Source organism: Solanum lycopersicum, chromosome 2 (genome assembly GCF_036512215.1).
Source record: "Solanum lycopersicum chromosome 2, SLM_r2.1".
Taxonomy (NCBI): domain Eukaryota; kingdom Viridiplantae; phylum Streptophyta; class Magnoliopsida; order Solanales; family Solanaceae; genus Solanum; species Solanum lycopersicum.
This window is the reverse complement of record NC_090801.1, coordinates 54,025,613-54,038,281: the sequence shown is the minus strand read 5'-3', so window position 1 is coordinate 54,038,281 and position 12,669 is coordinate 54,025,613. Positions and strand designations below refer to the sequence as shown.

Below are 12,669 nucleotides of genomic sequence, written 5' to 3'. Positions count from 1 at the left end.
ATCTCCTTTTAAGATAGAAAAGCTAGCAAAATCCCACAAAGAACATGCCAATTTGTACTTAATTTGGCCTCAAAGTACAAGAGTAATTAACACTTCCACATAATAAGTTCAAGTGTAGACTTAATTGGAAACAGTACATGTGGCAACAACTTTCATGGTCAATGTGGCACCACACAGTACCATTTCATTTGTATTTTCTTCATTCTCTTTTTTAGTCATGATGATGAGGTCATATTCACAAAAAAAATTCCCTTGCCAACACCAATGTCAAACCTCATCATCAATTTATCAGAAAAAAAATAACAAATGTATTAAAGTCATCTGGTAATAATTGAGATTTTTTTATTCAATTTTCCTTTTATTTCTTCTTAGAAGCACCTATTATTTTTACTCGCTTCATAATTCAAACTCACAATTTTTAAATTTAAAGTGTAATGATGCTTACCATTCAAATCAATTCCTTCTTATTGCAATAAAATGGTGATTTGCCATTATCTTCAAGAGTTAGTTATTTAGTGTAAATAATTCATTTTTTTATTTAAAATTTCTTCGCATTATATTTCAATTGATAAATTTTTTTTAAAAAAAATACTACTATTTTATACAATAATTAAGAATAATAATTTGAAGAAGATGAAGTTGAATAAGAAGAAGCAAAGAGCAAACATGCATTTTTATTTACAGTAATTACATATTGTATAGTGGTTAAATATTCTTAAGAAAATAAATATAAATTTAATAAAGTGAAAATTCACAACAAAAGTTAGGATAATAATATTCAACTCATTTTAACACCTCAACTCAACATAAACCATTCATTTACCATCCATTATGGTATGGGCTATCATATCAACACAACATTAACTTACGTCCACATACAACTATAAACAAAAATCGATAGGAATGACAATGGGATGGAGCGCATTTAAATTTATGTAACGCCAGGAGGAAGGTGGAGCATGTTAAAATAATATTTTTTTTCAACTCTTAATATGGAGGTTATATGAAGTTGTATCAAAAACAATTTTTTTTATAAATCAATTCAGTATTGTTATTTTTTTCGACCTCACTAGTATAAATTTCAAACTTCCAAATTAAACTATATGCAAGTTTTTATTTTATTTTGTCCCTTTTAATTAAATTTAGGTGAACGAACAGACAATTTTTATTGACTTCTTACATTATATTTAGCATATTTACAAATTGGATTTTCAATATTTTTTTTTCGTTTCAAACATTTTGCAATATGACTTGAGCTCCGATACAATATTTTTGAAATATATTTGTCTTTTAATAGTCAATTTAAAGTTATTAAAATAAAAATAATTACCATAAATTTTAAAACAAAAATACATAAATCTAATTTGAATAAGATCCAAAATGGCGTACATCTTAACATTCATCTAATCCTAATCATATATAAGCACAAAATAAAACTAAACTTGAATGTTTAAGCTAAATTATAATATAATAATAATACGGGGGGCAAGATAAAAATAAAAATTAAGAAAGCACAATACTAGACGATAAAATTAAAATTCTCAAAATTTACGTTGATTGTCCCCACCCCATTTGATACCCATAAATAGACCATTTGGGGTTGATTGGTTTCCTAAATTAGTATTATTTCCAATAAAGTTTATAAAGTAAATGTCAAATTCTATACAGTTGTGAATATGAAAATTAAGAAGACAGATGGATGATCATTATTGGTTTAGATGATGGATTCAAATTATATATGACTCATTAAGATTTTAATTTTATAATAATATTTTAAATTTAATATATTTAACGAATTTGTTTACACTAATATATTATACAAAATAAATTTATTAAGTTTGATTAGTTAGATTCGCAAACTCTGTCCCGAGGTCAGGTCCTAGAGAGATTTAGGGTTGGGGGTGGAGGGGTGCCCTAGTTTTGTTAGGAATTAGTCATGTAATAGGAATATCCATTAATATTTTTAGCCTAAATCATACTTCACAATATATTAGGTCGCAATTTGTCCCTTCTTGTCTTTCTTTGATAACATTTTGAGTGAATAACAACTCTTTACACCTAATTCCACATTTCTAAAAACTATATATGACTAGACTGCTCAACATATGCTTGAAAATTATGATCAAGTCCTTCAATATATTAGTAGGGCCAATTCATTTCTTGCATAAAAGAATGTCAATATTCTATAATTAAAAACTATTTATTCTTAATGAAACAATCTTTTTTTTTAAAAAAAAAGTTGAATTTTATATAAAATTGAAGGAAATTTTTTTATTTATAGACTCAAAAGTTCTATATATTTTCTGTATTTTGAAAATAACTAATAACATCTCTATTTAGAGAGGTGAAAATTATATTAAATTCAAATTAGGGTCCGGTCTAACTAACAAATCTTGATTAAATATAAAAAAAAGTAAGTACAATAAATAATAATTTCTAAACACTTAAAATTCGCATCCAATTTTAATATTATTATTTTTAATAAAAGTCAATTGATATTATCACACAAAATGAAACGGGGAAAATATATATGGATGCCACAAAATGGAAGGAAACAAGAAAAGACGTATATAGCACTCTTCAAGTGTTGATTTGGCCTACATATAGGCCTTTACTTGAGTAGTACTTGTAGCCATCCCAAAAGAACAATATATTCTAAATCAAATCTACAGTACAACAGTATAGTCATAGTTCAAAGCATTTTTATTTTTCTTATTATATTTTTTTAAAGAAAATTTGATTAACTTTTAAAAGTAAATTAGATTATATTAATTTGATATTTTAGATTTAAAAAGAATTAAACATTCAAAAATCATATGAATAGTACTATAAATTTTATTTATTTTTTTGCATATGATACAAAAAAATATTATAAAATGTTAGTCAAAATAAATCTATAAAAGTAAACTATAATAATTAAAAGTAAACGGAGGTAGCAGTACTGATTACTATCTCCGTACTTTTGATTGCCATAGTTTTTCTTTTTAGAGTCAAACTATAAAAAATTTGATTAACATTTTTATATATATTCTCATCATATTGACATACAAAAAATTGTATTTTATAGTATTTTTTTTTATAGTTTTTGAATATTTAATTTCTTTGTTAAAATATTATGTCAATATAATTTAATTTTAAAAATTAATCAGATTGACTTTTAAAAAATATAACTTTACGATTAAAACCGGAAATGGATTACTTACTACTCAGATTCCTAAATTAGACAAAGGTGTATTCATAGTAATTCGTACTAGATTAAATTCCCAATTTACACGGAGATTAAAGGATATGAGGTCCTTTGGTTATTACGATAGGATTAATAATGATATTTTTAGATTAAAAATTATATTATTTTAGATTCTCTTTTTTAATATTATCAATCTTTGAGATTTGAGAAAGAAATAATTTATGTCATTTGCAAAAAGTTTAATATATTTATTTTATTTTCGTTTGATATGTTCATTCATGTCATTAGTTTGTCAAGTGAAATGACATAGATAAACTAAACTTTTAATTCATAACATAAATGAGTCTTTTTTTCAAAGTTTGATTGAACATTTGAAGCCTTTTTCATTTGAAAAAATGATATTAGTTATTGAAATGGACGAATCATAATTGACCACGGGTAAAAATTGATTTTGCAAATTCAAAAATATTTTTCATTAACAAACAATGACATAAATGAGCCGTTTTTCAAACAAAAATAGCATAGATGAGCCAAACTTTTAATAGATTATATAAATAAATCTTTTCTTAAAGTTTGATGACAGAATTTTTAATAGATTATCAATCAATCTTTATAACGAGACATGGATTTTATCAACTAACTTATTATTTCACCAATATATATTATTATCATCTAACTTACCAGACATATTAACCCATCTCAGAATCTCACCTTTTAATAAATCAAAACGATAATTAATATATACAAATCATAATAGTTATATCAAGATTAAGAATGTAAGTACATTTAATAGTTTAGAGAATATGTCTTTGTCAGTCGGTCTAAAACAACAATCTCTACTCGGTCCCGTTCAATACATATAAAATGTACTAGCACAAAAAGTTGGAACTATACCGTTCCCATAATCAGGACAAATTACATATAATCTTGTGCTACACTCGTACCAGATGGCATGTCCAATTTCCATCCTAGACGGCGAACAAAAAACTTTATACTTATAAGAACCGATGATTTAATCCTTTGTGTATAAGCTAAAACTCTATACACTAAATCATCTACTATATAAGTAAATTGACACCATAAATGAATATATGATCTATTAAATTTTAGCAAATATTTATTCTCTAATAAATATTATTTCTTAACACATGGTTAATAGTATATAACCCAACAGACATGACAACCTAACGTCCAGACACAAAACGAGCCTTTACAGTGGAGTTAATACTCCTGAGAGACCTTATCTGAGTCATTTGGTTCAAATTCAAGTTGTGATGGAATAAGTTGTGATGAGATTATATTTTATTGAGTGTTTCTTTTTTGTATTAAAATTAATAAATTTTAAGAACAATTTATTTGTTTAAAAAAATACCCGAATGTAAAAAGTAATGTAACAAAAGTGTTGAAGAGATATTTTTGTCATTTACTTATTTTTTTCCGGGATTACTATACCACCCAAAGGGAGGGATAACTTATGCTGGTACTAATTATTAATTCCATGATAAGTTATTCTGGACTTGCCAACCAAACAACAAATTAAGTGGTACTATAATTTAATTTAAGGACTATTTGGTATTATCCTTCACACCAAACGATCCCTAAGAGTTTTGGCACATTGAAATGCCATAAACATGGATAAACATAGAGGTAACAATAGCTAGATTTGTTGAGAATAGAAAACATTTGGGTGAGTTTGGTATGAAACATGTTTTTCAATTTTTTCATGTTTGTGTGTGAAGAGAAGGGTGTGTTTCTGATTCTTACATACTATACGTAGAGAAGTCATTATTCTTAAATTGGGGGAAATAATTAAGGTCAGGATAAATAGTATGTATCAGATCAGAGTTAGAGTCGAATCTCAGGTTAGGATTGGGATCTGGGTCACGTCGAGCATCAAGTCCAAGGTCTAGAGTCGAAACTTGAATTAGGGTCAGGATCAAGAATTGGCTCCTAGATAGGAGGTCTAAAGTCAGGGTTGAGGTTGAGAGTTGGTCTCGACTTAGGGGTGAGATCGAGGTTGAGATTAGGAATTAGGTTTCGAATAGGGGTCGGTGTCGGGAGTTTAGTCATGATTGGTTAGGAGTTAGTGTTTTAGGTCAGGTTATCTGGTTTTGATTTGGGTGTAAGTCTTAGAATACGGTTAAGGTTATGACCCAACTTCCTTCCCTAACTCAGAATTTGACTTTTGGTCCTGACTTGGGACCATGGTCAAATCTCGACCAACTCACTTGCTTCCCCATCTCGACTTTCAACCTCGAGACCTGAGTTCCGACTTTTGATCTGAGACATCACTACCTAACTCCCAACCTGAAACTCAAACTTATCCTGACCTTGACTCGAAACCTGACCTGGGATCAGGTTTTGGCTAAAAGCCAGGTCTCGAATCTCAATTTGGGATCAGGTTCGAGTTTCGATCACTCTCAAGTAGTGGTTGGGATCGGTTATCAGGTTAGGGTTAGCCCAGATTGAGGCAGTTCGTGTCTTAGGTCAATATGTTTGAATATTCTAATAAGAATTAATAACAAAGTGGTTATAATAATACTTAAAGGAATTTGTAGACTCCGTCTCAATATATTTTTTCTAGTTTTCTCTTCGATGAGATTACTAAAAGGAGATTTTTGGGAATTTCTTCAAGAAATTTTTGAATTTCAGTGAAACCATTAGCAAATTCATTTTAATCTTTTCTAATAGTATGCTGTATGTATGTCTGTATATTGATTGACATAAATATATAATTGGTCGTTTGACAAATATTTAATGTTACAAAAACAAAATAACAGAGATTCCTTAATTAGATATGAGCATAACAATTTAGAGGTTCTAAATTTTATACACTGAAAAATTTAAGTTCTAAATTTTTTTTTCCTTCTTCTTTTATTTCGTTTTAGAAAGGGAAAAAAAAGAGCAAATATCTGACTTGTGCCGCTCTTTGAATTCGCTGAAATTTTATAATTTGAAGTACCACTATTATTTAGAATCTTAGGTGTTTGTTTTTTTTTAATTTTTTTTTAAAGCATTAGTATTATAGAGTTATTTTTTTTATCATTTTGAGAGGAATTATTCTTAATCTTTAGTAATAATGAGGAGATTATAATCATCTAATATTTCTGAACCGTGAAAAATAATTTAACTTTACTATTTTAATTACATATATTGATTTAAGGATACTAGAAGATAACATTAAGTAGAAATTCATTTTACAAATACAAGGTAAAAAAAATTAGAGTATGAGCTAGGAATACATTTGGAAACATTTACTCATAGTCATAGGTACAATTTTGCATTTGAAATTTTGGATCAATCTTATATTGAATTACTATTTCTGTTCCTCCTATTTATTTCTCGCTTTCTTAGGTTTAATATTATATGTTGAGATTTAAAAAAAACAACTTTTTCATATATTCAAAATATATATATATATATATAAATATATATATATATATTTATTGATATACGTGTTATGATAGTGAAGTTTGTAAGTAGGTATAGTCACAAACTCACAATATTTTGGATCATGACTTGTCTAAAAAGTCGCTTTTAAATCTCATTTTTGCCTACAAGTCACAAGTCTTATTTTCTTGTAAAATAGGTATCATAATTTAAAAAAGAAAATGACAATTTTTGCATCTAAGTCTTAAATAATACAAAATAGTTCCCAGCTTTCAACATTTCTTGAAAAACGCTAGAATTATTTTTCCCATTATTGTTCCTAGCTTTGACACACAAGAGAATAACAACTCAACACAACAAGGTTGTGCAAAAAAAAATCTACAAATCACTCAAGTTTGATTTTCCAAGTTTACGTCTTTAAATACTTTTTGTGAAATTTTTAACCCCCCTATTGTTGGATACACTTATATTAAATTAAAAATCATCAAGAAGATTTAAATATCAAACTGATACTTAAAATCAAATTTAAGTGTCTAAGTATATAGCGTACTATCAGTGGACACCCTTCGTCTGAAAAAATACAGCATATACAAGTAAAATGATAGATGAAGTGATTTATTAATATATTTTGGACATTCATGACATAATAAGTTGTTATAGCCTAGTGGTTTAAGATGTCTTGAATGTGGGTTTAAACATCTTTAATGAGACAATGCTCACGTATTCAAATCTCACTTGCAACAATTTTTTCCCCTTTTTAAAATGAGCTTTTGTTGTTTAATTTTTGGACCCTCTTTATAAAATTTCTGGCCTCGCCACTAAGCACTGTCCATACGATCAAAATGCATGAAGCTTGCTTTGCACGTGAGATGGATATGGTGTGTGTTCTTCCTAAATAAAATAACTAAACTTAATATATATATATATATATATATATATATATATATATATATATATATATAATTTTATTTTGCACGTCTTTAATCTATATACTATTAATTATATGATACTTCTTCTATTTTGAGTTGTAAAGTACAGAATTGTTGGTTTCATTCTACCAATTGTACTTTCTTTCCTATCATTTTAGGTTGAAGGTTCAGGAGTAGTGGTCCGAATTTTTTATAAGGAATATAAAATTTGAAAAATAAATATACGAACTAGTGAAATGAGATTTTATATTTAAAAAATAATTTTATTTTTCGCCAAAGAAGGTTCGGATGAACCACACACTATATGTTGCCTCCGAATGTGGAGTATGTACATCTTATTTGATTTAAGTTTGGACATATTCTTTTTCTCAAGTTATCCAAAAATACAATTTTATATAATTTAAAAAAGCATTATATGAATCAGCATAATTGACAATTTCATATATTTGAATTATATCGTTGTCAAAAAAAATGTTTGATCTTCTAACGGAGAGACGCAACTTGTAACTTTTTGCACCACAAGATCAATGAAGGCAAAGTTTAAATTGATTTTTTGTATAAAAAAATGGAGAGAGATGATTACTTTGTACACAGCTTTTAATTAAGGTTCATATTTTCATTAACTTTCTTATTAACAAAAAATTTAGTATGATCTTTTCTCCATCAAACGAACTATTATTACGCAATTACTTTAATATTTCTTTATATATTATTTTAAAAACAAATATGTGACATAAATTTAACTTGGTACCCAACTTAAGAAAAAAGAATGAAATTAAATGAGCGTATAGACATTGTTCTAGAATTGTGCATTGCTGGCAGGCAGTAACGAAGCCACATGTATTCGAGGAGTATCAATTGACAATTCTACATTTAAAAATTATACGATATAATTAAATAAAAATATATAATTGATCAAAATTCTGAATAATGTATATATTTTAACTCGTACAATTATTTTTTTATATTTTAATATCTGTTAATCGAAATTTTGACTCCATCACTGACGGAGTTACGTACATAACGTGAACATGCATGGCCACATCAATAGCTGTCATGTATGCCCGCACATATATATAGTTTTAAGGCTATTACAAAGTTCTTATTTTGAAGATTAATAAGTATGATTTTATAATAAAGTAAGTTAGGTTAAAAGCTCTTATTATGTCATACTGCTTAAAGGCTTAATTATTAGTAACAAATTTTTATTTTAGCCAACCCCTATAAATATCTGCCCAACCACATTAGTTCCTTGTCACAAAGTACCACATATCTTCAATATTCTCTCATCTTCCTCTCTCTACTTTTTTTTTTTTTTGGTTTACTTTTTCTCTTCATCTTTTTTTTTTTTTAAAAAAAAAAATTATAAAAAAAAAGATGGATAAAATATGCAACTCTCAAGATGTTGAAGTGAGGAAAGGGCCTTGGACTATGGAAGAAGATTTAATTCTCATTAACTACATTGCTAATCATGGTGAAGGTGTTTGGAACTCTCTAGCTAAATCTGCTGGTAACTTTTCTTTTTTTAAGCGAAACCCTAGATATCGAAAAAATAAAAGTTACGGCGTATTTTTATTACATCAAGAGAGTGATAGGGTTTGAGTGTATCACCTCAATTGTGAAAGACTCTGAGCTCACTAAGTGAACGTGAACTTGAACTTGAACTTGAACTAATCTATTCAACATGTATCTTGGTATTCTTTTGTTACATGTAAAAGAAAATTGTTTAATTTTCTAACATATTATATATATCTATGTCTTTGTTTCTTTAGGTCTCAAACGTACTGGAAAAAGTTGTAGACTCCGATGGCTAAATTATCTTCGACCTGATGTCAGGAGGGGTAATATTACACCTGAAGAACAACTTTTGATTATGGAACTACATGCTAAGTGGGGAAACAAGTGAGTACATATTATTATTCTAAAGAGTACTACACATAAATTAACAAATAAAAATTGGTGTGAAATTTTGTCCATCAAGTATTCGATTTTCCCATGTGTTTTTTTATTGTTGAGTGGACTAAGAGAGCCACTCCATAACATATAGTCCCATATATGTTCATAGTACTAGATTTGAGAAGCAATATTTAAAACGTGATGGAATTTAATTTCTTTATGGAAGATATGAGAATTCAAACGTGGAGAATATAATCTAAGGCACTTTATAATTTATGTTCCAAACAAGTTTAATTTTCCCCTTTTTTTGTTTCATAAAAAGATTTTTTTTAAATATCTTCTTCAAAAACTTTCATCTACTTTATGTCTTCCAAGAATAAATTTTTTAAAAAGATGCATTACAAATTTTTCTTTTCAAAATTATTTTTGAGGTCTAAAGAAACTATAGTACTTATTATAACAAAGAAAAGTACTTTCATAATTTATAATTAAGAAGCAAATCATGTTTCTCAAAGATAAGGTACAATATTTTGTGTCATTTTCTATTTTTAGGTGAGGGAATTAATTATTTATAAACCTTTTTTTGGGCTTAACTAATGTATGTTAAAGTTAATTATCACATGAAAAGTAATTTGATGATGTTGATTAACTTGTATGAAGTGATTAGAAAGTAAACTATGCTATAAAAAGAATAAGACCATTAATTTTTCTTTTTTTTCTTTTTAACTCATGTTTAGGGAGCTACTATCCTTTTCTTTTCTCTCTCTCAGTGATTCGAACTAACAACCATCGAGTTGAAACTGAGAGACGCTTATCATCTGAACAACTCAGAATATTAATATTTCGTTTTCTCAAGAAAACGGAAAAAGAAAAGGGACAGTGGTGAGACAAGTATTCGGTATAACATAATAGCAGTGTGATATAAAAACACGTTGTTTAAGTGAGCCAGAAAGATAGAAGTTTCCATTTAAAGAAGAACCAATTTCATTTCACTCACATGTCAATGACTTTTATTATCCCACCTCCAACTTGTCTATGAAATTGACAGCTACCTTATTTTCTTATTTTTAAATGGACCCTTCCGTCTCAATTCATGTGATATTATATAAATTTTTAAAATTAATCACAAAGTTTTTTTTAATTGAAATTTCAGTAAACATATATCTTTTAAATATTTTAAGTTGTTGATTATTGAATATTATAGCAACTATTCAATATATAAATTTTATTAGGCCTCCTTTAATATGTAATGGGTAACTAAAATGATTAAATGATCATCAGGGTTTAAAATATATTATAATTAAATAATTAAAAGTGTGCTTCATAAGAAAGTTTTAACTTTTATAAATTGATATTATCGAAGGTATAAATATGTGAATAATATTTTTTACCCTTTATGTTTTTAGCGAAGAAAGGATCGTCCAGTATAATTTCGTATAATATAAGAGTAGACAAAAGTCTTAGCTTTGAAAGTCACTTTCACTTTTTATCCAAGAAAAAAAAACAAATTATCGTGATTGACTCGTAGAAAAAGTTAAGCTCACACGTGAAAGGGTCTACCTCAACAAAAATATACTCGATTTAAACTTTTAAATAAGATGGTCTGACATTTCAACAAAAGCTATATAACAACTTCCCTACTTCTTGTTTGTGTATACATGCTTAAAGAACAACATATATACAAAACAAAGACACTAGCTAACTTGACTCACACTTTGTGTGTTTTGAGTATATACTAATGTGTTTGATTATCAAAATTGAAAATATTTTTATGATATTGGAGCAATAGTATATAATAAAACGTACCATAAATATAATGTGGCTAGTGATAGTGCATAACATGAATTACCAAAAAATTAGTTGTGGTGGATTGAACATTGCAATGACTTCTGAATTCTTCTTGGCTTCAACTTGTGGCTATTTTATAGACATAATATTTGGTTTGAGTGTGTGTATGTGTGTGTGTGTTCTCTAGTTTCAACGTTTTGGTTGAGTTGAGTTTAAATAAATAGGAAGAGGCAAATGGGACTTTAATGTTTAAAAATTCCAACCATAGAACGTGACAAGCATCTTTTTCTACTACAAAACGTGATTGAAATACTTTCAATTATGAAAAAAAAAAATATAGTAACTAGTAATCTAACTTTGTGGGCCATGATCATCTTACCAACATCTTACATAACAAATTAAACTACTTTATACTATCCTTTAATAGGTGTACTATATTATAAAATTTATCATGGTTTTACAAGCTAACCAAGTGTATAGATAACATATACATATTTAGTCTTGAATTAATCATCGTACTGGTATTTGAACTATATCTGAATCAGATTCAACTGAATCCATTACTTTCAGACACATAGAAAAAATAAAAATTAGATAGTATTCGTCGTAAATACACTAACTCTAAATTTTGGATTCAATTTATGGTATAGGTGGTCAAAAATTGCGAAGCATTTGCCTGGAAGAACGGATAACGAGATAAAAAACTACTGGAGGACTAGGATTCAGAAGCACATTAAGCAAGGAGAGAACATGAATGGACAAGGAAGTTCAGAGCAAAATATTGATCATCAAGAAGGAAGTAGTAGTCAAATATCATCAGTTGGTCAAGCAGATAACATAGAGACTTACTCTCCAACTTCATACAATGGAAATTTGGACACTAATTTTCAAGCCTCAAATTTTCTCAATGAAACAAATGACAACATGTGGAGCATGGAGGATATCTGGTCAATGCAATTGCTTAATGGAGATTAAATCAAGTATGTTTGGAATATTTAATTTGAGTAATTAATTAAAACTTAGATTGAAACCATTAGTAACGTATTATGAATATTAAGCTGTTAGATATTACAGCTAGCCTATATTATATAGTGCTAAAAAAATCTGCATAATTTGAGTTCTTTTTAAGTGTTCCAATGTGTAATATATATGATGAACTCTTTTATATATATATATATAATATAACCCTGTTCATATTATTTTAATAATATATAGATGTACGGAGGTAATGCCTATATTTTCTACGTATTAACATATAGTTTAGTCATGATTCCGCGACTCAAATACATGACCTATGTATCATACCTTTTTCTTTTGTGTTTCGATATTATATGTAAAAATAATTTTTGTAGTAAAATTTTTCGATAAAAGGAATGCAACTGAATATTTAGAGATGATGCTTTACCTAACATATCATATAAGTACCTTTCTAACTTTTTAGTTAGTGTACTAAAAACAATGTCATGATCAAGCAATAAT

The 12,669-nt window shown here is 27.6% G+C and overlaps 1 protein-coding gene across 1 annotated transcript; it reads left to right on the top strand.

Annotated features, from left to right (window-relative positions):
• Positions 1–8,789: 8,789 nt before the first annotated feature.
• On the top strand, positions 8,790–12,286 carry MYB21 (transcription factor MYB21). Its single transcript, NM_001365014.2, is given in 3 exon segments — positions 8,790–9,016; positions 9,279–9,408; positions 11,841–12,286. Coding segments are annotated over 3 exon segments (588 nt in total). The 5' UTR covers positions 8,790–8,883; the 3' UTR covers positions 12,166–12,286.
• Positions 12,287–12,669: the final 383 nt, after the last annotated feature.